The sequence below is a fragment of the Bos javanicus genome, chromosome 22 (genome assembly GCF_032452875.1).
Source record: "Bos javanicus breed banteng chromosome 22, ARS-OSU_banteng_1.0, whole genome shotgun sequence".
NCBI classification, from domain to species: domain Eukaryota; kingdom Metazoa; phylum Chordata; class Mammalia; order Artiodactyla; family Bovidae; genus Bos; species Bos javanicus.
The window spans coordinates 42,378,209-42,404,619 of record NC_083889.1 but is presented as its reverse complement, the minus strand read 5'-3'; the positions used below and the strand labels follow the sequence as shown (position 1 = coordinate 42,404,619).

General features: G+C 36.1%; 1 protein-coding gene across 7 annotated transcripts in view; it reads right to left on the bottom strand.

The window, feature by feature from the left end:
* The window catches only part of CFAP20DC (CFAP20 domain containing), a 268,693-nt gene extending 242,845 nt beyond the window's left edge, over nt 1-25,848 (bottom strand). For 3 of the 7 annotated variants that reach the window (XM_061396525.1, XM_061396524.1, XM_061396526.1), the window contains exons 1-4: nt 25,444-25,848; nt 22,447-22,536; nt 19,909-20,002; nt 10,849-10,921 (exon numbers count right to left, since the gene is read on the bottom strand). In XM_061396525.1, coding sequence (XP_061252509.1) covers nt 10,849-10,921; nt 19,909-20,002; nt 22,447-22,536; nt 25,444-25,464 — 278 coding nt within the window. In that variant the 5' untranslated portion in view covers nt 25,465-25,848. Of the gene's footprint in view, nt 1-10,848; nt 10,922-19,908; nt 20,003-22,446; nt 22,537-25,443 lie in introns of those variants that run through there. The other 4 variants (XM_061396523.1, XM_061396529.1, XM_061396527.1 and 1 more) reach the window with 4 other exon arrangements.
* Between the last annotated feature and the right edge of the window lie 563 nt (nt 25,849-26,411).

The window sequence follows — 26,411 nt, the reverse complement described above, 5'->3', positions numbered from 1 at the left end:
GACAGAGGAGCCCGGTGGGCTACAGTCCATGGGGTTGCAAAGAGTAGGACACAACTTAGTGACTAACACGTTCACTTTGCCTCTAAAAACCTTGGATCCTGAGGAACATTCCTTTTTTGGGGGGTCTCAGGTTTTTTTTCTATTAAAAATAGGGAGTTAGAATTGCTAATTATTAGAGAAAATACAAGTCAAAATCACAATGAGGTACCAGCTTCACACCGGTCAGAACAGCCATCATTATTAAGTCTACAGTAAATGCTGGAGAGAGTGTGGAGGAAAGGGAACCCTCCTACCCTGCTGGTGGGAATGTAAACTGGTACAGCCACTATGGAAAATAGTATGGAGATTCCTCAAAAGAATAAAAATAGAACTGCCATATGATCCAGCAATTCCACTCCTGGACATATAACCAGACAAAACCATTATGTAATTTGAAAAGATACATGCACCCTGTGTTCACTGCAGCAATATTTACAATGCCAAGACATGAAAACAACCTAAAAGTCCAACAACAGATGAATGGATAAAGAAGACACGGTGCACGCGCACACACACACAATAGAACACTACTCAGCTATAAAAAAGAATGAAATAATGCCATCTGCAGCAACATGCAAGGACCTAGAGATCATCATACCAAAAGAAGTAAGTCAGAAAAAGAAAAACAAATACATATAATGTCACTTATATAAGGAATCTAAAACAAGACACAAATGAACTTATCTATGAAAGAAACAGATTCACAGACATAGAGAACAGACTTGTGATTTCCAACGGGGTTGGGGAGAGATGGATTGGGAGTTTGAGATGAGCAATGCAAACTATCATATATGTATAACTGAATCACTTTGCTGTACACCAAAAACTATCACAACAATGTAAATCAACTATATTCCAATAAAATAAATTTAGAAAAAATAGGGAACTTGGTAAGATCTGTAGATTCTCCATAATAACAGAAACTTGAGCCACTAAAATGTTTTAAATGTTTTACACTAAAACATCAATTTCTAAAATACAGTGATTTTACACTTTACAAATCCCTGTTTATGCTATATCAAGAGTCATATTTGGCTTTAAACAATGCTGAGATATTTTATTTCCCACCTTATAAATCAATATTTAACCTTAGAAAAAAATGGCATGGTAATATCTATGTGTATCAAACAGAACAGCTATTCTTATTTACTGCTAACAAACGCAACCAATCCCCAACTATACATAGCACTGTCATTGTTTGAAACAGCTTATTGTAACAGCTTTTTAAGTATGAAATGGATAGAAAACGAAGATCACTAGTCTCTTCCAATAAAAAAAGGGCAGACTATTGGTTTTAATTAAAGCTCTTTGGGAGTTCTATTATGGGCTTATAGTTTTCATCTATATGCCAAATGTGGTGTTCCTCAGCTGTAGTCCAGTCTTGAAAATATTTATTTGCATCACTTCTGCTCACATAAACATGTTGAGAAAATTTTAAAGAATTTACTTCTCCTTCCCTAATTTCTCTCACCTTTTTTCCTTCTTGAAATAGTTACCATCCTGCTAGGAGAGGTGTTTCTAGGAAAAACACACTTTACAGGTGGCAGGGTAAATAAAAGGCTCTAAAGAAAAACCTGCTTCCCCACCTCTTTTCAGAGATGAGTACCATGGAAATTTCACATGGACTGGAGACATGCCCAACTTGTCACAAAATGTTTCAGAAGAGAAATTTAAAAATTAAATATCCCTGCATTCATGTCTAAATCTAGAGATATAAAAGTATAAATTAATATTTATTGAACAATTACCACTTGGCACTATCCAGTTTAATTCTCATAATTACTCAATGCTGCTGCTGCTGCTAAGTCATTTCAGTCGTGTCTGACTCTGTGTGACCCCATAGACGGCAGCCCACCAGGCTCCCCTGTCCCTGGGATTCTCCAGGCAAGAACACTGGAGTGGGTTGCCATTTCCTTCTCCAATGCACGCAAGTGAAAAGTCAAAGTGAAGTCGCTCAGTCATGTCTGACTCTAGCAACCCCATGGACTGCAGCCCACCAGGCTCCTCTGTCCATGGGATTTTCCAGGCAAAAGTACTGGAGTGGGGTGCCATTGCCTTCTCCTAATTACTCAATAAATAGGTATAAATATAATCTTTGTACAGGTGAGGCTTTAACACATACACGAGTCTAGTAACTGGCCCAGGTCATCAAACTAATACACGGCATAGCCAGTGACTCTCAGGCCCATAATCGGATCCATCACAGGGCCTTTGACTTTTGCCCTGATAGTGGATAAGGCAATCATTTAACTGTATAGTGCTTTAACAAATGTATGGCCTTTTATGACGATTTTATAGACGATTTTACAGAGGAATGACACTTCCAAATATTTATATATGTGCAATTTTTTCTTGCTAATATCTTATTTAGCATGCATGCATCAGAATGCATCCAGATTATCTACAGAGTACTATAAAATAATTTAGGAAATGAAAATGAACCAAACTAAGAACCAAGAGGATAAGAATTCTCAAAGAACATTTATTTAACAGATAAAGACTCTGGCATCTGATTTATATACCTATCACATGTGTTACCTAAAACTTCCATATAAAATCTATTTTAAGGCATGCAAATTTAATATATGATGAAAGTCAGTGTGCTAAGTATCTTAAAGTGTTCTCTTTACTAATGCATGTAACAAAATATACTGATTATGCAAGCACATTTAATTGGATATAATTAAAATAATGAGATTTAAATACTGATGATTTTAAAAAGAAAAAGACAGAAGTTGGCATTAGCCACGAGATGCATACAAAATGTTAATGAAACTTACAGTGTCATTAACATTTTAAGATATAATACTAGTAGTTTAAAAAAGAGCAACCACTGACCATTTTTGACCAGTTCTAAACACAGCTTAGAGACATGAGTGACAAAAAAAGATTTCATTGGATAATATGAGACTTTCCGCTTGGGTAACACCTTTTTTAAACAAATAACTTAAGAGCTATTTAGCAACCACTATTTTCTTCAAAGGAAGGCACCAAAACAACCAAAAAAGAAAGTAAATGTTCCACAGGAAGAGTTGTGCTTGGTACATGGACACAATCTCAAAAGCTCTCACCAATGTCATTCTGACCTGAAATTATCAAATTTAGGTATTCTCTCAACTCTGGTGCCTTTAAAGTGGTTGAAGAAGACCAGTGACGTGTGAAAAGAATAGGCCTGCAGCTGTGAGGCCATATTCCCTTTTCTTAAAGTTTCAAAAGAGTCTGCTGTCTCCAATATCACTGAAGAAGGGACAGTAGGAGTAAAATTCAATAGGGTAGAAGAACCTGAAATTTCTATTACATTTCTTTTCTGAACTCTTTGTCTAGCTCACTAATAACAATACAGAAAAAGCGATGTAAAAGTAACTTTCATTAAATTATCCTGAGGCTAAAGCTTTTTTTTTTTTTTGTAGGATGAGTATGTTTCAATCTTCCATTTTACTGATACAGAAATTGAAAAGGAAGCTTTGAGATGCATTTGAACCTAAATCTCCCAGTATTCCTTAAGAGAAGAAAAAAAAAAAATCCAGTATCACCGATTAGCTCTGGCAATTGTAAGAAGAACATTCACATTACCATTTACTAAAGAGGAAACAGACAGAATTTAAGTGTCTAGCCCCAAAGCATAAAACTTGAGGATAGAGCAAAAGGACAAGACAAAAACTCTGGAATGGGCATCATAAATATTAGGCTGCACTGGATTCTTGGTTAAAAATCATTAAACTCTACTTAGACACAATTTTCAAATTCAGAAAACTGCACTGAAGACATTACAAAGGCTCAGCTAAAATTTCTAAGGACTACGGACACTTTTTTTTACATTTTTTTAACCATTTATCATTTATTTATTATTTTTTTTTACTTTACAATATTGTATCGGTTTTGCCATACATCAATATGAATCCACCACAGGTGTACACGTGTTCCCCATCCTGAATCCCCTTCCCAGCTCCCTCCCCATACCATCCCTCTGGGTCATCCCAGTGAACCAGCCCCAAGCATCCTGTATCCTGCATCGAACCTGGACTGGCAATTCGTTTCTTATATGATATTATACATGTTTCAATGCCATTCCCCAAATCATCCAACCCTCTCCCTCTCCCACAGAGTTCAAAAGACTGTTCTGTATATCTGTCTCTCTTTTGCTCTCTCGCATACAAGGTTATTGTTACCGCCTTTCTAAATTCCATATATATGCATTAGTATACTGTATTGGTGTTTTTCTTTCTGGCTTCCTTCACTCTGTATAATAGGCTCCAGTTTCATCCACCTCATTAGAACTGATTCAAATGTATTCTTGGTAATGGCTGAGTAATACTCCATTGTGTATATGTACCACAACTTTCTTATCCATTCGTCTGCTGATGGACATCTAGGTTGCTTCCATGTCCTGGCTATTATAAACAGTGCTGCGATGAACATTGGGGTACACGTGTCTCTTTCAATTCTGGCTTCCTCGGTGTGTATGCCCAGCAGTAGGATTGCTGAGTCAATAAGGCACTTTTAAGGGTCTTTCTCTCTCTCTCTTTTTTTTAAGGAATCTACTTTATTAAATTCCAAATGAAAGCAGTACTCCAGATAGCAAAGGGCTCAACACATGAAAACTTCTGGCAATAATATTCCCTAGGATCTGCAAGCTAAGAATCTCAACTTCCTCAAGACAGCATATGATGCTCCCACCAGCTTTCAAAGTGTTTTCATTTTCACTCAGCTCCACTATTGAAAAAACACTGGTGGAGCTGAGTGAAAATTTTAAAAGTAATGTCAATTCACCAGAGGCATTAACAGTACAAAATATCTCTCAGAATTCATCGAGATAATGACAAAATCAGGATAGACAAAGGAATTAATGCAGCTCAACAATATTTAGTAAAATGAATGCAATTCCTGTTCAAAATGTAATATTCCAAAATCATTTAGTGTGATTGGCAGCATCAAATATAGTGAACTGGATTTCTATTTCAAGATGCAGTTGGTTCTCTTCCAATAACTCAGGTTCTTGGTGCTCCTCCTGTGCACCAGATGTCTGGCTCCAGGCTCTGAAACATCTAACAGCCCTCACAGGGGAGTGCTGGCTTCCCACTGCCATGATGAAATGTATGGAAAAGACCACAGAATGAAAAAATTCCTTAAAAATCTGTTGTTTATGAAATCATTTAACTTCAGGTCAAAGTGAGACACAGGTACACTAAAACACTTTGAAAATGAAAACTGCTACTGAGAAATAATCAAGTCAAAATGAGTGGTTTATCTGTAAAAAGCAAGAGAGGATATTTTCTTTTGTGGGTTTATAATGAAAGAGAGAAGTATGTGAGAATTCTGTTAGTTTAATGCTAAATATACTGTGTGCTAACACAGTAAACACACCGTTTACATGCAAAATACAACGTGCTTCGATAATTTCTCGTCAGGTTATGAAGCTCTGACGCTACCTTATCCACAGATACAGGATTTTTGAATAATATAATTTGTGTATGTTAAAGAAAAAAAAGAGGCCTAGTCATGAACCAAAGTAAAGAAACAATAAAAAAGAAGTGAAGTTGTTTCTTAGCTCTCATTTTGTGGGAAAAAAGTATAAGAAAGTATTATCTTATTTGAGATGTGAAATATTAAGTAAAAAATACCTGAGTAAAATTCTTCCTTTATTTTCAAGTATTTATCTCTTAAAAGGGTAATTATAGAAACACAAACAGCTGAGAATGAAAGACTCTAAATAAGATATACAAGTCTAAGCACTTTCATCTTGTTCTAAGATTCAAATTAAATATCCTTGCTACATATGTTTGTATGTATAGTGAGAAAGAAAATTTACAAATATGGAGGCATGGTAGAGTGCTGCAGAGCACAGGTTCTAGATTTAGACTCTTAAGTTTGATTTCTGGCTCTAAGGTTATTGGTTTAAGTCAGTAACCTCTGGCAAATTCCTTAACCTTTCCAGACTTCAGTTTCCTCAATGGTAAAATAGAGGCAATATTTATGGCTATTATTCAGGCTTATTTTGGAGATCGAATGAAAACAATTAAAATGCTTAGAACATGCCCAGTATATAATAGTTCAGTCCAGTATATAATAGCTCAGTAGTATCCAACTCTTTGAGACCCCATGGACTGCAGCATGCCAGGCTTTCCTGTCCATCACCAACTCCCAGAGCTTGCTGAAATTCATGTCCATCAAGTCGGTGATGCCATCCAACCATCATATATAACATATGTGCTGGATATATTACATTTATAATATGTAATAAAACACCAGTATATAATAAGTGTTTAATAAACATTATCCATTATTAATTTATGTTAATTTTCTTGTTTAATTCTTTTGACAAACCTGTGAGGTAGGAATTATTACTCTCCTCCCACACCCGAGGCAAGTTTAGGAACTTGCCAAAAGTCCCACTGAGATAAAGCAGAATCTAACTCTGGATCTGTCTAGTTCCAAGCCAGTGCTCTTACTTTTACTTAACCCATCACACGTTCCCTATGCCTTGCTCTTGTACCACTGTAACATTACAAATATGTACTTTAATTGCTTTTTAAATGGTTTCTCACCCTCACTGCAGACTATATGAGGACAGAGACTGGGTCTTCTATACTCATTCCACTCCTGCCCACTCATACATATTTCAGAGCTTTTGGGTAAGACATTGTATTAGGTGCTAGAATATCACAGAACTCAAAGACCATCCAAAATGACAGATAATCAAATAAATATACAAACTGGTATAGTTGTAGTGAAGGAAAATGTCAAAGTGCTAGAAAACAATGTAAGATTTATTTCTCATTTATTTATATCTCATAAGACTTATTTTTCACATAGCTGACAACAGAGCAGTATGGGATGAGCAAGGAGAGGTAAGAAACCAGAGCATATAGGAACTTTAAGGATCTGGGAGCTTGTCCTTAGTACAGTGAAGATTCCAGCTGGTTTTTAGAATGATCACTTTAGTTGCAGTATAGAGATTAGATTGGAAAAGGATAAGAAAAGAATCTGGGAAATCCACTCAGATGCTCTATGTAGCAGGAGATCAGGGGAAATGTGATGGTGGCTTGGGACTAGGAGGGTAGTGAAGGCGGGAAGAAGTAGACAGATTCAAGGTAGAGTGACGTTCCCATGCCTATCACACCGAATGACAGTTAACAGTAATTCAGTAATTTGTTGACTGACTAATCACAAGGGATTCCTCAAGCAGAGCTGTTGCTGGTTCTAAGGCATCCACTAACTCACAGATGTATGACCTTCTCCTGAGCAGTATAATCACCCAGTGGACATGAGATACATAGGAAGATGCTGAAGAAATGAGTATTAAATATACACACCATCTGGCAAGACTCTGCTTGTGAAAAACTCTTGATGTGTAAGTGTATCTTTGTGAAACAAAATGCCTCTCCCATTTTGACAATGAAAAATTTTAGAAGTCAAATATCTTTCTGCTATGTGACTTTCCAAGCTTGTTAGAGAAATATATTATTTAAAATGGCCTGGAGCTATGCTGCCAGAAACACAGTAACACCAAGGATGCTGAAAGAAAGCCCTTTCATTTAAGGAAAATAAAAAGCTGTAGTTAGAAAGACAATCAAAACTCATTACTCTACCTTCTTTCTTGTAAAACATGGGCTCTGTCATTACTTTCTAAAATAGCAAAAATATTTTGATTGTCTATAAGCAACAAATTCAAATGTAGAGTTAATACATTTTCTTATAATCTGGTAATTTCACAGGGTCAGGATAGAGAATGTTTTCCCCATTTTATTTAATAATTCTGACCTTCTGTCCCAGACATTTATTTTGTGAAAACTATAAAACTAAAACCATCTGGAAAATTTGTCCATTATATATAAGAACAAGAAACTCTATGATTATAGTCAACCAAATTCAACATCTGACCATTAGTTCTATCACCCATGAAAGTATTTTCCCATCCTTCAAGTGCATTAATCACATGGTAACAAAGGGTCAGGCTTATTTATATCAACTGCTCTCTTGCTAGGACTAAGGTAAACCTAAGATACCTACTACTTTCTCTAATTAAAGCCCTAATTATTATTAACTTAGTTAAAACAATATATTGCCCAGGCCACAGTGATAAGCTCAAGTGTTTGCGGGCACAAATAAAGCATAATTTTGCTTAGGAAGAGAGTGCTCATCCGCAGAAGATTCTGTCCCGAGGTTCAGCCAAGTTTCCTGCACAACTGTGATCAAAAGGCTAACCACCAGCATCCCTACCAGTGCTTTTGAAGAATCTCAGTGTATAGGTGGTAGAGATCAGGAGAATAAGAGGGCTGGACTGTATTTCTATGCAAGGAACCGAACAACTTTAAAAATAAAATATAGTATGCTTACTTCTATTTGGTAGGAAACCACTTTCCTCTACACTGAATATAAAGCTTTATATGGTACACTGCACCTTTAGAACGTTTTTAGAGTCTTGAAAATGGTTTTTCTAAGAGCATCAAATGCTGCTTGGTCTTGTTACTATTGTAAATAGTTTAAAGAATCTTGCTGACCATGGCAGATGATAAGAGAAAATCTTAGAAGTTAACTGAGATTTAAAGTTGAATAAAATAAAAACATAAATTGTTCCATCTATTCTTTATCATTCCAGAAAACAAAACTATGTGTTATTAGCTAAAATTCATATTTTATCAACACATGCATACACTATTAATATTTTAATTCTGTTGATGTATGGCAAAACCAATACAATATTGTAAAGTAAAAAAAAATAATAATAAAAAATTTTAAAAAATATTTTAATTCACATAAAAAAGAAATTGATAACCTCAAATTTATATTAATCCCACTTAATTAAGAAAGCTCTTCCTTGCCCTTGGTCTGCACCAGTGTATCTAGTACAAAATTAACTTAATAGGAAAAGTCACTTATTTCAGCAGGGGAAATAAAAGACTAAAAATAAGACTTTGACCTTGGACAGCTATTAATTACAAGGAAAAATTAGAAAACATATACACTAAATATAATGTATAATTGAGTCCCTAAATAATATTCCATTCTGAGTACAGAAATTAAATGTTATTTTCATTCTCAGAATTACATCAGATAACAGGTAGCTCAACTGAGTAAAATTTGTATATTCTTACTTTTGCTAAACAACTTGTTCATAGCAAGGCCATTTAAAACAAATATATCCCAAGCCATCTATATGTTGACAGAAAAACTGAATATATCTCAACAAAAGTAAATAACATTAAGATACTCTACACAGAAAATCCTAAAGTGCTACCAGAAAACTACTAGACCTCATCAATGAATTTGGTAAAGCTTCAGGATACAAAAGTAATATACAGAAATCTCTTGCATTCCTATACAGTAACAATGAAAAATCAGAAACAGAAATTAAGGAAATAAACCCATTTACCACCATATCAAAAAGAATAAAGTACCCAGGAACAAACCTACCTAAGGAAACAAAAGACCTGTACTGTGAAAACTATAAAACACTGATGAAAGAAACTGAAGATGACACAGATGGAAAGATACACCATGTTTTGGGGTTGTGTGCTGTGCTCTGTAGTGTCACTCTTAGATTGCAAGAATCAATACTGTCAAGATAACCAAACTACCATGACAATCTACAGATTCAATGCAATTTCTATCAACTTACCAATGGCATTTTTTTTAACAGAACTAGAACAAAAAATTTAAAATTTGTATGCAAACAAAAAAGACCCCTCATAGCTAAAACAACTCTGAGAAAGAAAAATTGGGCTAGAGGAATCAGAATCCTTGACTTCAGACAATACTTCAAAGCTACAGTTATTAAAACAGTATGGCACTGGCACAAAAACAGAAATATAGATCAATGGAACAGGGTAGAAAGCTCCGAGAAAAACCTATGCATCTATTCTTAATGAATCTATGAAAAAGGCAAGAATATGGAGAAAAGACAGTCTCTTCAATAAGTGGTGCTGGGAAAACTTTACAGCTACATGTTAAAGAATAAAATTAGAACATTCTCCAACACCAGACACAAAAATAAACTCAAAATGGATCAAACACCTAAATGTAAGGCCTGACACTATAACACTCTTAGGAGAAAACATAGAGTAGAATACTCTGACAAAAATCACATCAATATCTTTTTGGATCCACCTTCTAGTATTATGAAAATAAAAACAAAAATAAACAAATGAGACCTAATTAAACTAAAAGCTTCTACACAGCAAAGGAAACCATAAACAAAATGAAAAGACAACCCAGAGAATGAGAGAATATGTTTGCAAAGTGACCAACTAGGGATTAATCTCCAAAATATGCAAACAGTTCATGCAACTCTATGTCAAAAAAACAAACAACTCAATTAAAAACTGGACAGAAGATCTAAACAGACATTTTTTCCAAAGAAGACATACAGATGGCCAAAAAGCACATGAAAAGATGCTCAATATCACTAGTTATCAGAGAAATGCAAATCAAAACTATAGTGAGATATCACCTCACATCAGTCAGAGCAGCCATCATCAAAAAGTCTACAAACAATAAACATTGGAGAGGGTGTGGAGAAAACAGAAACCTCCTACCTTTTCAAATCATAGGCTCTTCATTATTAAATTCAGGATCCTTTGATATTTTCTTAAACAGATGAAATCTGCTGTTTTCTCCCCTTAGGGAAATGCCAGACTACAGTATATCCAGAAATACTATTAAATTAGTTTAATTACTTCATGTTGACTTGATAAGTCACTGCTCTTTAATGCAAAAACTGCCAGTTGTAATTAATGACTCTTAGCACTGCGTCAATTGATCAAATGTCTAATACACATAAAACATTGAAAGAAGTTCTATATATCTTACAGCAATTCAGTAGAGAAGTCTTGTCCCAGGGGTATGTAAATCTGAAGTACAAGAAACCTCTGGATCAGTCCAACTAAAATGAAAGGAGGAAAATATATGTTTGTATGCCCGAATCATTTATATGTACATATAAACAAAACAATCACATGCCATCAATAAGCTGAAGCTTCTATCATTTCAATAATATACACAACTGCAAGAACACTCTCCCGAGTTACAATCTCACTACAAAAGAAAAAAAATGATGCAATCAAATCCAACTCTAACAACAAATGTTGTCTTTTAAAGTCCCATCTGTGGGCTTGGTGAAATCTTTATGAAAATTTATAAAATAATACTTTTTTATTTACTGTTTTTATTAGGTTGCAAGAAAGTGTACACATTCAATAGACACATATAAAACTGAACTATAGGTTTTCTCATTAAGGCAGTCATAAAAGCATGTAGCAATTATTCTTATTCACTGACAATTTTAACTGTATTTAACAACTTAATGAAAAATAATAGATCAGAAAAACAGTTGATGAGCCATATCTAGTTCATATGGTTTTAAATGTGTCTAAAATGAGATGGATGGAGGAACATATTTTCAGTTAAATACCTTTTGTTAATTTAAAATATATTTAATTAATTTAATGCTCACAAATTAAAAACTTATAGCTTTTATTCACCATCACCAGCTTCATCTGAATTAAAAATACCTGGAGAAAGACCTATGGCACTTTTGATAATTGAAGTCTACAACTGCTTCAAAAATCAACTGACTTTGTATTACCTCTTCAGACCTATTCACTTAATTCTTTTTCTCTTAGCTTTTGAACTTTCACTTGATATCTCAATTATGATGCTTTTAATGAATGTTTTAGTATCACTTCCTCCTGAAACATGACTTCCAGGAATTTGTTTTTCCCTAATGTGGAATGTTGCTTAGGAAGTGGAGATGTCTTGATACAATTGTGAACCTCTCCTACAAATCTAATAGTACAAGCCAATACGTGGAGAAAACGCTTAAAGAAAGGTAACTGGTCTAACATGAATGCTGTTTTCTATTCATCCCAACTTAGTAGACTTAACAAATTTAAGTATTTTAAAGTAACAATTTTTATTTGGATAGTCTACATATAAAAATGCTCTGGTTTAGAATTCTTATGTTAAATTTTTCCAACATTCCTGAAGAACTTAAATAGTTCCTATATTTTATTTCAAATCTAGTTTCTAATCAATAAACTTATTTGACCAAATGTGCTTAATATTTTAAAAATCAAACAAACAAGGATAAATTTTACTTAAAATACTAAGCTGCAAAGAGTCATCAATAGAGGTAATAGTCTCTGATCTTAGAAAATTCTCTAGGAATCAGGTTCTACCACATTTATGGGAACAGCCAACAAGACAACTAGAGCTCTGGACCACAAAACCAAAATGAAATACCCAGATGAGGCCAACTTAAATAAAACACCATTAATCAATCTCTCTCTTGTATCTTCCATTGATTGGCCCTACAGTATTTTTTCCACTGCAGAAAGGCCCCATAAAGAGAGCTGAGAGAGCACTGGGATAAATGAAATCTCTCTTTACAAAAGGTCCTAATTTATGTCACAGATCTCACTGAATCAGCAACTGTTCTCTTCAAACACAAAGAGCTACACACATAGGGCATTTCTGTATGAACATTTTTAGATATGAAAGATGCTTGCCCTCAAAAAAAAGAAAGTGTTGTAATTCAACTCCCTCACATATAGAAGCCCTAGTTTCCAAAAGGCTTCACTTCTAAGATTAAAAGAAGTATGACAATACCATACGGTAATGATCTGATAAAGAAAAAAGCACTCTAATAACATTTGACAGACACTGATCCTGTGTGTCAGAAATGCTAAATAAACTCTATAGCAACATTTTTTCTTCCAGTGGCCGAGTAAATTTAAACTGACTCTTTGGCCAAGTAAATTTAAACTGACTCTTCATGTCTACATTATATTTAAAATCACTCTAAGCAATGCTGGAACTATTGTTAGTCAGAAAATGCCCATCAAGTACATAAAATTCATAAAAATTCACTTTTTTACTGAAATATGCAGGTTTCTGCAGTTTTATAATATGTTCTCTGCCCGAGACAAGAGCTACCTCTATTTTTAAGAGGTCAGATCCTTTCTTCTTTTGAATATTTTAAGACACATTTATTTAGTAAATAGATTTTTAAACAGTGGTTTTACAGTTGTTTCATTACAGCAAATTACAGTTGTATACCTCAACATACACTTTGCAAGTGTTACACTGTCCAAAGTGTTGGGACCAAACCACAGTACATTTTTTCTTCCAGTGGCCGAGTAAATTTAAACTGACACAGTACAGTTATCTTTTATAAGTAACTTGGTAACAGTAACCTGAAGGTACTTCCCGATTCTACTGGAGTCCTGACACAGACAGGACACTAAAATGCACCTTAGCTGCTGTAGCACAGAAAACAGGAAACAATTATAGCTTCATAATAGGTTATTCCACACCTCTTGCGCACATCAGAAAACCTGTTTGGGCCCTTTTACTTTTTTTTTTTTCTTCTTAATGGTGAAAGTGGGCACCCTTGTCTTGTTCCTGACTTTAGAGGAAATGCTTTCAATTTTTCACCATCGAGGATAATGTTTGCTGTGGGTTTGTCATATATAGCTTTTATTATGTTGAGGTATGTTCCTTCTATTCCTGCTTTCTGGAGAGTTTTTATCATAAATGGATGTTGAATTTTGTCAAAGGCTTTCTCTGCATCTATTGAGATAATCATATGGTTTTTATTTTTCATTTTGTTAATGTGGTGTATTACATTGATTGATTTGCGGATATTGAAGAATCCTTGCATCCTTGGGATAAAGCCCACTTGGTCATGGTGTATGATCTTTTTAATGTGTTGTTGGATTCTGATTGCTAGAATTTTGTTAAGGATTTTTGCATCTATGTTCATCAGTGATATTGGCCTGTAGTTTTCTTTTTTTGTGGGATCTTTGTCAGGTTTTGGTATTAGGGTGATGGTGGCCTCATAGAATGAGTTTGGAAGTTTACCTTCCTCTGCAATTTTTTGGACGAGTTTGAGCAGGATAGGTGTTAGCTGTTCTCTAAATTTTTGGTAGAATTCAGCTGTGAAGCCGTCTGGACCTGGGCTTTTGTTTGCTGGAAGATTCTTGATTACAGTTTCAATTTCCGTGCTTGTGATGAAAAACTATGAAAAATTCCAACATATGGAGGGTGAACAACACGCTGCTGAATAACCAACAAATCACAGAAGAAATCAAAAAAGAAATCAAAATTTGCATAAAAACGAATGAAAATGAAAACACAACAACCCAAAACCTGTGGGACACGGTAAAAGCAGTCCTAAGGGGAAAGTTCATAGCAATACAGGCACACCTCAAGAAACAAGAAAAAAGTCAAATAAATAACCTAACTCTACACCTAAAGCAACTAGAAAAGGAAGAAATGAAGAATCCCAGGGTTAGTAGAAGGAAAGAAATCTTAAAAATTAGAGCAGAAATAAATGCAAAAGAAACAAAAGAGACCATAGCAAAATCAACAAAACCAAAAGCTGGTTCTTTGAAAGGATAAATAAAATTGACAAACCATTAGCCAGACTCATCAAGAAACAAAGGGAGAAAAATCAAATCAATAAAATTAGAAATGAAAATGGAGAGATCACAACAGACAACACAGAAATACAAAGGATCATAAGAGACTACTATCAACAATTATATGCCAATAAAATGGACAACTTGGAAGAAAAGGACAAATTCTTAGAAAAGTACAACTTCCCAAAACTGGACCAGGAAGAAATAGAAAATCTTAACAGACCCATCACAAGCACGGAAATTGAAACTGTAATCAAGAATCTTCCTTTTACTTTTCATATGTAAAACTGGGTTGATAATTTAGGTTTACCCCTCACAGAATTATTTGTGTAAATCAAATGAGATCTATCATTCAATAAAGATTTATTGAGCATCTACTATGAAAAAGACTCAGTGTTAAAGCTTTCAAAGTGAACAGGACAGACATGCTCTCTGCTCTCTTGGAACTTACATACTAGGTTTCATGAAGGAGAAGGTCACATTGCTATGAAAGCCTATATAATCCTGAGTCATTGGGAGGAAGAGGATGATGAGTGAAGGTTTTCTTGTAGAAGTAACAGTGGAGTTCAATTAGGAAGAACAGCAGAGATTGACTGGGCAAGGAAGATAGGGGCAGAAGAGAGGAAAAAATATCATATAGAGAGGGAATACTCCATATAGAAGAGGCTATAGTAGATTAGATGAACTTAAAGGACTGACAGGAGACAGAAGGGGAAAAGGAGCAGGGGATATATCTGGCAAATAAGTCAGGGACGTGGGGCTGAAAGCCCCGTGAAAGATACAGGTCATCCTAAAATCAACAGGAAGCCACTCATCCATTCATTCATTTATTCAACACAAGATCTACTGAACGTTTACTATGTGCCAGGCACTGTTCTAGGTGAACAAAGTGGACTAAGTTTCTGTGTTGGTAGGTCTTAGTTTCTGGTGATGGTGAAAAAAACAATAAAAGAACATACTAAACAGCAAGTTCAAGGTGATAATTACTGTAGGAAAATGGACACCAGGGTAAAGGAGATTAAGAATGCAGAAGGGATACAAAGCACAGGTTGTAATTTAAGTATGGGTAAGCACGGGTCCTCACTGAGAAGATGACATTTTATTTGGCAAAGGCCTGAAGAAGGGGAGAGAGTGAGCCATGTAGCTACTTGGAAAAAGAAAGCCCTAGGCAGAGGGTATGGCTTGTGCACAAGTGCTAAGGTACTAGACTGTGGCTGAAAACAGCAAGGAGACCTATATGATGGAAGAGAGTGAACAAGGCAAAGGAACAGGAGATAAGATCAGAGTTAAGAGAACACCAGATACTACAGTGCCCTATAGATGTTTGGGTTTTACCCAGAGAGAGATGGGGCATTTTCAGCAGAAGAGTGCTTGATCTAAAAGTATCAGTCTGGCAGCTAAATTGACAATGGACTGTGGGGAGGCAAGTCAGAAACAGAGACTAATTAGAAGGCTACTGCAATACTCCAAGATAATGGAGGGTGGCAGCAGGGAAAGTAGCAAGAGGCAGTCAGACTCTAAAACTAATTTAAAGATAGAGCCAACAAGATTTTCTTGATGGTTAAATGAAAAGAAGGAAAAAATTAAGATGATTTAAGAGTTTTTGGTCTGAGCAACTGAAAGACAACTTGCTAACACCTGAGATGGGGCAATCTGCAGGAGGAGGAAGAAAAATTTCCAAGGTAAAGCTATCCATGTAGAAAGGTCAACTAAGCAATTGAATATACAAATCTGGAGTTTGGGACACAAGTCAGTGATAAGAATGCAAGCTGGTATACAGCAGAGATGAAATTTAAAGCCATCAGACTAGAGTCTGAAACTAAAGAAGTAAATGTAGTTTAGTGTCAAGAAGGTCAAAGACTAAGTCCAGAGGCATTGCCACATTAAGTTGGGTTGGAGAGAAGAGGAAGAACCATGAAAGGAGACAGAAGAAAGACCAGTGAAGTAGGAAAAAGAAAAACAAAAAAAATCCAGGAGTATGGGCATCCTGAAAGATGAGTGGAGAAAGTACTATATATATCAAGTAGAGGATGTCAATTTTTGTCAATGCTGCTGCTAAGTTGAACAAGATGAGAGCTGAGAACTGGCCACTGGATTCAAGAACAGAAAGAGCAGTAGAAGCCTTGACAAGAGCACTGTCAATAGAGTGGTAAAGTCAAAGCCACTGAAGGGTTTTAGAAAGAGGAAATCATAGGAAGTTTATTTCAAAGAATTACAAAAAGTTAGGGCAGGGGTAGGCTGAGGGGAACTTCATAAAGATGACCTCATCCACCAGAGCAGCTGAAACTTAGATCAACACACAGCTTTAGGGATGCCGATCCCGAGACACACACCATTTGATTAAGATATCACAGGCAGAGAAAAGTATGGTTTCAAACATGAGCCTCAAATAGAAAGTCCCCAAGGAGACCATCCAAATGATAGATATTTACACGTAATAGAGTTTCTTTTCATATGGGCATCTCTGTATAACACATTCCAGCCTCAACAGCAACATGGGCTTATTTAACTGGCTAATGAACTACAAGTTTCAGTATCAAGGCCAACTGTTTACTATCAGAAATTATAAAGTAAATCGTTACAGATTCTTAGTATGAGAAGTTTAACAAAATTACTGAATTCCAACTATATATGATACACTAAGTTAGGGGTACAAAGTGGAGAAATACACAATCTGATAATCGCACCTTCCTTTATTTGATAATACATAGAGTTAAAAAAAAAACTTTGACATATTCAGAGGTGCTCAAATATAATTCAGAATATTACTATTTAAAATTAAAATTTAAAAATACTGAATTTCATTATTAAAATTCCTTCATAGGTACTTAACACAGTAGGAAATACATATGAAGTGTCTAATGTCAAGTTGGCAAAAATAAAGGGGGTTTTTACTCTTAAAATAGGAATACAAAATGGTAATTGAACTTAATTTAGAATCCTTAACTTAAAGTCAATTCTTTATTCAAAGCATACCATTAAATTTAAATTTAACCATAACAACTTCACATAGGTCATTTTATAGAAGTGAAATAATTATAAGTTGCTATTATCAAAAATTCCAAATAATTAATCTTAAAGGCATTAGTACAGGGCAGACTATATAAAACTGCTTCATTTGTTACAGGGATGTACATGCTACAGAAAAGATTAATTTTTAATTGCAGGACATTGTACAAGAAATACATTAGAAGATTTTTCTTTCTTTGAATTAAAACTATCATCTTTCCATTTTTAAAAAGCAATTATAACACATTAAATCTGCTTTATGTCTTAAAAAAAACATAGATAAAAGTAGGCAAGGGGAGCTTGTCTTTAATCACTGAGCCTTTGTTAGAGGAGAAATCTTTCTCAGGGCCAACTGAGAAAGGTTACTAGAAGTGATTTGATTTTGTCAATAACATCATCACGGGCATAGATGCTAAAGGCATCACATGGATGTAGAGGCCAACAATAATAAATTAAAAAGAACTAAAATTGGTTTAGAGCAAAGTCATGTTCCTGAATATCAGATGTGTTCACTTTACAGTCAATAGTCTTAAAAGATGGTCCGTGTTTCCTGTTAAAAAATAACCTATATTTTCAGACATGTTTCCATGGCTTATCTCAGTTCACCTTATTTATCAGTACAGATTTATGGAGAAATTTAAAAAAAATCTCTGCTATTAAAAAATGCAAACTATGAGGAAATCATGGTTTTAAAATGGTAATAAACTAATAACAATTATTTTAACAATGACTATCCCTTCTCTTTGAAGTTGTTTTTTATTTTATTCAGAAAGATACCATTTTAAAATAAATCATCTTCCAACTATAATTTCTATGACTTGATTTATGTCTTAGAAATCTAAAATATGCATGTAGTAGCTTGAAATAGTAGATAAAACAGAGTCTATAAAGGTTTAGAAAACAAGATTAAAAGGAGAAAATCAGATACCAAGACTGGGTCTTTTCATAGTTCATGGTACACAACAGGTATTCAATAAATGTTCTTAATGAAAGAAGAAGTAAATAATGAATGTAAAAAATAACTGATTACCTACATTGGTTAAAACATAATAGATAAATTTAGGACAAAGTTAATGAAAATATGGTTAATCATTTTGATAATTTATATTTCTTAAATCACATCAGGGTATGCAGAGCCTAATTTTGTGGCAGAGCACTGAATTTTAACCCTAGTTTGGCCAACAATTGGGGTTCTGATCATAAATTTAGGTGATCGCTCAGGGTTCCTTCTGCTTTAAACCACTATTCCTAATTCCCAGAACAGATAAGAATTGAAATCTATTCTGGGGTTTTTTGTTAAATCACATATTCATATCTTTACTTATTAGATATGAATATTTCTAAAGGTATATAAGTTGATATATTACTAAGTAAGCCTTATATAGTACTTCATATATATTTTCCCTCAAAAATTAATTCACTATAAGAACTCATGAGTTTATTTCAAAGTATAGCCTTAACAATCTGAGCTCTTGATGAGGAATCAACCTTAGTGTGTTTATCCATAAAAGACTTAATGTCAGGATTAAAAGAATTAAAAAAAATGAAATGCTCAGAAAGTCATTGGCACACTGCTGCTGCTGCTGCTAAGTCGCTTCAGTCGTGTCCGACTCTGTGCGACCCCATAGACGGCAGCCCACCAGGCTCCCCGTCCCTGGGATTCTCCAGGCAAGAACACTGGAGTGGGTTGCCATTTCCTTCTCCAATGCATGAAAGTGAAAAGTGAAAGTGAAGTCGCTCAGTCGTGTCCAACTCTTTGCAACCCCATGGACTGCAGCCTACCAGGCTCCTCTGTCCATGGGATTTTCCAGGCAAGAGTACTGGAGTGGGGTGCCATTGCCTTCTCCACATTGGCACACAGTAAGTGCTTAATAAACATCATTACTATTCTAATGAAATAATCTTATACATATTTTGTAATTTAGAAGGTTAAATAATCTTCTAAATCTTCTTTAAAATAGAAGTAAATTTCTAATAAACAATGAAGCAGAATCTCTTTTCAAAAGCCTGGTATAAAGTTACTCTTAAAATTAAAAAAAATCAAGCAATTCCAGCTTTGTCCACTGAAATTATATAAAATCTATACTGATGGAAAAACCATATTTTTTTTGGATGAAATTTTCAGGAAAAGATTTCCTGTGGTAGATTGCACTGCTGCTATTACAAAGGCCACAATTGTGTGAAATATGGGAAGGTTGGCATTTGTTTTTATGTTTCTCAAAAAAATACTTCAACAATGACCCATCTAATTATTTAATTTTATGATGAATAAAGTCAGTCCTAATGTCTAAAAAAAAAAAAAAAAAAAATTAAAAAAAAATCTTATTACTATATATCAACAGATTCCAGTAAAAGCCAAACTTACACGTCTGTTTATGAGACTTAGAAGTTTCACTTTAAGCATCAAATGTTAAGCTTCAATGTTAAAAATCTTACTTACGGATTTGCTTATTCTCCTTTGGTAACTGTATTTTATTTGTTTGGCTGCTGCCTTCCAGTACAAACACAAAACTTTTAACTTCTTTATCAAATTCCTACAGAACAAAATTGAACACAGTGGTAATTGTGTGTTTTATTTGACTTTTATTATAAAATTGAAGTAGCAAGCCCATACAAAAAGCCCCACACTCAAATGACTTAAAAATAGGCCCAGGTCTTAATGATGCTGCTAAGACTAGCTGGGAATTGGAATACAGAAGCCACAATTAGCTACTTGGCAAATTCTCTTCTATATCAAGACACTCTTCCACCAAATAATAAGTTTTCCAACGTCAGGGATTCCCAAGTTACTAATTTAGAGTTTCCAGAGTCCAGGTATCCTTCCCCTTCTATAATCAATGTATTTCTGTTTAATAGCACAGGCTGAACATCGCTCTCTGTTAACAGTACAATAAACCATCTAAATTATGCTGTATCTAGTCTGGAAGTTCCTTGGTTTCAAGCCATGGCTCATATAGAATTAATCAGTGCCTTATTTTACCAGTCTTCTAACGTGAAGTTCCATACATCATTTACTTAAAATCAGTACAAATTAAAGTGTTACAACTAAGGAAGGTTATCTAAAAAACAAACATAAACACACCTGGAAATGAAAACCTTATTATACACGAGAATCCAATTTCTATCAAAGTATTAATGGAAATGGTTATTATTATTATTTTTTAATCTTGGAGCAAATTTCCAGTCTTTAAATACAAAGACCCCTTTTTCACAGAGAAACCTTTCATAGATCCTCTTCCTTTTGGTACATGTTTTAAAAATACATTGTAACAAATGGTTGCTAAGGATTAAGTAACATTTAAATAAATATGTATTATATTTATTACAATAACATTTCTCATGTATTTGCAATGAACATAGACTGTATTATTTATTTCATCTGCACACATGTTGGGCATACATTAAAACCTTTTAGCAGCTTATCAAAATCTTGAACATAACCATAAACCCTTGTGTAGTCCAGCCCCTGCCCAGTTTTTCTAACTTCATCTCTTGCCTCACACTCTCCTCCACTCTGCATCCTAGCCCCTAGCCTTCCAGCAGTTTCTAAAAAATTCTAAGTTCTCTCCAAAGCAAGGACTTTATACCTGCTTTTCTCATTGCCTGAAATGTTTCTCTCTCTACCAGCTCTATCTGGTGCCTAGCTAGCTATTATTTCCTCAGGGGACCCTTTCCTGACCTCTCTGCTCTATACCCTCACAGCACCAATTTACTTTCATTCATAGTAAAAGCTATAAAATTTTGAGCAAGTTACTTAACCTTATCATGCCTATAAGATAAGCATAAGTGTACTTTATGAAATACAAGGTTATTGTACAGACTATATAACATGTAATGTGCTCAATCCTATGGTTGGCAAACAGTAAGCACTCAATTAATAGTAGTTTAAAAAACTATCCATAGAACAAAGTCTCTAGAAAGACATTTTTCTCTTAACTGTACAAGAGAGAGGAGAAAGAGAAAAAGACAGGGAAGGATATGGATTTTTAGGTCTGGTGGCCAAGAGGCTGAGGTAGTTCCTACCTGATGTTATTGGTTTTCCCTGTGAAATGGGGGGTGAAGTCTTCTGGTAAATGAGTGAGGAGGGCCTGTCTTGGGGGTGGGTTGGGGGTGGGGGTAAGGAGTTTATGGCTGGAAACCTGAAAGATACTAAAGAATCATTTTAGAGACCAGGAGAACAAGATTAGGTTCATGGACTGTTCATACTTAATTCACAGCATTATCAACCTGAAAGACTATAGATATTTTCTCCAAAGGTATTGTGAAGCCCACATACAGACACAGGAGAGATATGATTAGGAATTCAGGAACAGTTGGCATTTGCTAGGCAGGCATGATGAAAGGAAAAGGAGCAGGGCATTCAAGGTCTTGACTGGGAAGTGACTGAAATTTTGGACCATGGATTCTGGGCTGGAGAGAAAAAGAAAGTGAAGACAGACTAAGTGAGTGAGTAAGTAGGTAAGTAAGTAAATCAATCTAAACACTGAGAAAAAAGTAGAATGGTCAATGGCCTAATAGTCACAATTAGGTTGAAGAACAAATAGAGTGGGAGTAACTAGGCAAGCAACATTAAGAATCGAAGACTAGACTCAAGGTCTCAGGAATTTCAGAGGCCATGCAGTTTCAGTGATAAAGTACAAAGTGTGACAGAGGGAAACAGTGCTGAAGTAGAGTGGAGAGGTCATTAGAGAGGAAGAAATCAAGAAAATGAGAAACCCGGGGTTTGAAGATTTTCCTCACAGATACTGAAGTCGCCTAAAACAATAGAAGGACTTGACATGTAGAGAAGGGTTATGAGCTGTGTGCCAAAGTCTTCAATGAGGAGGGGTATCTCAAAGGGCTGTAGCCAGTATCATGAAAGGGTTTTGAAGTGAATGAACAGGTAAACCAGTTCTGAGACCTTACCAAGTCCTTTTTGTTAAAACCTTTAGTCTCATTTCTTTCCTGGATTTAGCTGGCTTTAATTTCTAACACTTACTTTCCAAATCACAGATGGACTGCCGAGGATCTTCCATTTTGCTCCAGGATTTTTACCCTGGGCACTAAAGATTTCAACAAATGCACCTCCCTAGGGTGAAAAAAAATTTTTTTTAAATTACAGTGAAAGACAATGCTAAGAAGGAGGAAATATTATCTACCACATAGTCTATAACCACTGTTCTGGCAATTTGTCAGTAAAGTAGATCTGAGAGGAAACATTATCCTTGTTATTATTCCTTTATATCTTCGGTGTATCTAAGCAACAACTGTTCTAATTCAAGTCATCTCAAGTTAATAGTTTAAATTTTTTTTTGAAAGCAAACATTAAATAAATTTCAAGCTATACAAACTTTACAATCTCTCAGTGTAAGATTCATTTACTTCATGTATATAGTTCATGCTCACAAAATATTTTATTCAACACACACTAAAGAGTCAAAACTCAACTCTCAGGCAAGGCTAATCAAACTGGATAATTATCTCTGGCTACAAGCTTTCTAGTCACACTAACCTGAGTTCCAATACCAGTTCTTCCATTTATTAACTGACCTTGGAGATACTTAACCTCTTGATTCTCCTTCTGTAAAATGGGTTGTCAGATTACACAGGACAGTAAACATAAACCATCACATTCAGTACCTTGCATAGAGCTCATTAGTACCAATAATGATTATTCAAAAAAAGGGCAAATTGAACAGTACTGGGTCAATTAAAAAAAGCTTGAACTTGGAGAGGGAGTGATTCTTATTTTAAGAATTCCTATAAGATTTTTTTTATATATTTAACACAACTTGGTGATCTACAAAATATGTACAAAAAAAGAGAATTATTTCTATAGACATGCTAAATGTTCTCTACTGTGATCCTGAGAACATGGAGGGACATGCTCACATAAAATCACGAAGCACATTACTGAATGTCCATAAGCTTTAATTATAAAAGAGAGGCATTATAGATGAATGTCTCTAAGGAAGAGTTTACTGAAAGAAACTGAAAACCTGAGAGTAAATATGATTTATTTTATGGCCTGTTAATTTATAAGCAGCGCATAAGCAACTGTCTGATTTTCATAAAGAGTCCAGCCTTTAATTTTTCTCAATAATACAAAGATATTTTTGCTTCTGTGTTTTAACATATAATCACTTGAAGCTGAGACATTTTATGTCTTCCTGAGGGAGTGTTATGTGCAAACCGAGAAAAAGAATTACTATAGCTTCTGATGTCAGGGTGTATTTCACTATGAATTTTAAATGTGAGGAAGTTTTTTTTAAGAGAAAAATCCATACACCTGAAGAGACAGAAAAATATACCTCCCCCATGCCCATTCCTTTCTGCTATCGCCTGTTTCCCACAGTAGACACATGTTTTTATATAATAATATATATTTTACCTATATTAAGTGAAAGAAACTCTCTAAAATTGTTCTAACACATTTAATGACATCAAATGTAATAGAAGAGAACTGCGGAATACTCTGAGGAGACTCCTAAGAAGGCAGGTAGTATATGGTGAAAAGCAAACAAAGAAGCGTGGGGACTTCCTTGACGGTCCAGGAGTCTCCGTTTCCAACGCAGGGGGCACCAGTTCCACCTCAGGTTGGGAAACTAAGCTGTCCCGCGGCAACTACTGAGCCCGCGCACTAGAGAGCCTGGACACTACGAAAATCAGACATTTGCTTATGCGCTGCTTATAAATTAACAGGCCATAAAATAAATCATATTTATTCTCAGGTTTTCAGTTGCTTTCAGTAAACTCTTCCTTAGAGACATTCATCTATAATGCCTCTCTTTTATAATTAAAGCTTATGGACATTCAGTAATGTGCTTCGTGATTTTATGTGAGCATGTCCCTCCATGTTCTCAGGATCACAGTAGAGAACATTTAGCATGTCTATAGAAATAATTCTTTTTTGTACATATAGATCTCCAAATTGTATTAAATATATAAAAAAATCTTATAGGAATTCTTAAAGTAAGAATCACTCCCTCTCCAAGTTCAAGCTTTTTTAATTGACCCAGTACTATTCACTTTGCCCTTTTTTTGAATAATCATTACTGGTACTAATGAGCTCTGTGTTCACCCAGCGCAGCCGAAACATAAAATCAACAAAGAGGTGACCAGTAGAGGACTGTTCCAGCACAGGGACAAATTTGTTCGTTACAGCAGTACTAAGATGGCAGACACATGGAGAATGTAGGAGGGCAGGAGACTGGAGTCAAGGAAGAGCAGGGAGATGCCCAGTGAGTTGAGGAAAGCTGGAGAGCTTTGGAAACTATTCAGGGTAGGCACGGTGACCGCAGCAGCAGTTTCCCTCAGTGTGTTATCTGGACCACCTGCATCTAAATCAACTGCGGAAAGGTTCTATGAAGGTAAATTAACTATTCCATTGACAGAGATTCTCATTCACTCTATTTGAGGGTGAGGATCAGGAAACTGGTATTTTTACACGTACTCCAAATAATCTTAATGTGCCGCATGTTTGAGAAATGACTAACCTCCAGTTTGGGGCGGGGGGCGGTGGCAGAAAATAGCACATGGCCAAAGTGCTTATGCTCTTTCTGGGCTTAACCCATTCATGCATTCACTTATTTACTCTCTTCTAAATAGCGTCCGAGTTACAAGAGTGCCTCAAAATTGGTAAAACTCAAGATTGATGGGTCCTGTCCTCAAGTTTCTGGTCCAGGAGGTCTGGTTGAGGGTTTAAGACTGCATTTCAGTCACAAACACAGGCATCCCTACACCTTGAGAAGCAGGGAACTGTTGAGTGAACAAAAATCAAATCATATCCCCAAACGTCAGTTGCTTCTTTTTTTTTTTTTTTTGGTGGGGGACGAGGGTCAAGAGAACTTACCCAGTAATTCCTTCTTACCCCTAAAAAGACAGTATTATTTGGGGATGTGGGGTAGGGAGTGGGGTGGCTGAGAGTTGTCAACAGAACGTGAGCTACCTCACCCGAGAGGAGAAACTAGACAGGATGGACAGCGTTTCGGGTTACCTGGTACTCATTTTTGAACATTCCTGCAGGGGGCCCAGGGCTTGAGGGGCACGGAGTTCAGGGCTTCCAGAAAAATAGCTTGACACAAACGGCTGGAAGTCGGCGGGAGGGCGTGAAGCTCGGGGCCCGACGGCCAAGGAAGGGCTTCGTGCTCCGTCGCTACTCCCAGGGTCTTCTCAGCCCTTAGTCAGCTCCACCTCAGACCCGCGACCCGAACCATCACGGCCCAGCCTCCAGGGTGCCCGGGTCTGTGAGGGGACTGCTGCCTGGGGGAGCTCCCGGCGGCAGCCCGGGATGAAGTGTGTGCGTAATCTACGTGACTGGACGCACAGACGCCGAGGCTCGGACAACCGCCCGCCCGCTAGCCCGGGAAAGGCGGGCGCGTTCCCGCCGCCGTCCCGCCCCCGAATCCTCTCGGAAAAGGGCGGGGGCGAGAAGGACAGACCTTCCGACCGCGCCCATTGGTTCCTAGTAGGCGCCAGCGCACGGCGCTGTCTGAGCGTCACGCCGAGGGACACGTGAGACTACGCAATGACGTAGGCGTTGCCCAGGCAACCTTTCCCGCGGAAAGGATGGAACGTCCAACCTGACGACTCTCACTCTGGTCAGGTAGTGACTTGTGTCTGTAAAGATAAGTGAAAACTTAACCTGGCTTAATAACTACCACAAATGCTTGGCTTTTCTAGAAAACATATCACATCGACTTGGTCTCTCGTCGTTGTGAACACTGACTAGTGATAGCTTGCTGAAGTAGAGTCATGGACTCACGGAACCAGGTTTCTAAACGTGGCTTCAGTCAGTTCTAGGGTCGCCAGACCCTTTCATTGCTTCAAAAGGTCCAAGGAGGTAAGAGTATTTACTCAAGGTCACTGCACGCTTCAAAAAGCCAAGGATTTTTTGCTCCAGATGATAAAGACGTCAGGCGGGCGCTGGCTTAAATTTGGTTCTGACTTGGAAATACTCTTAAA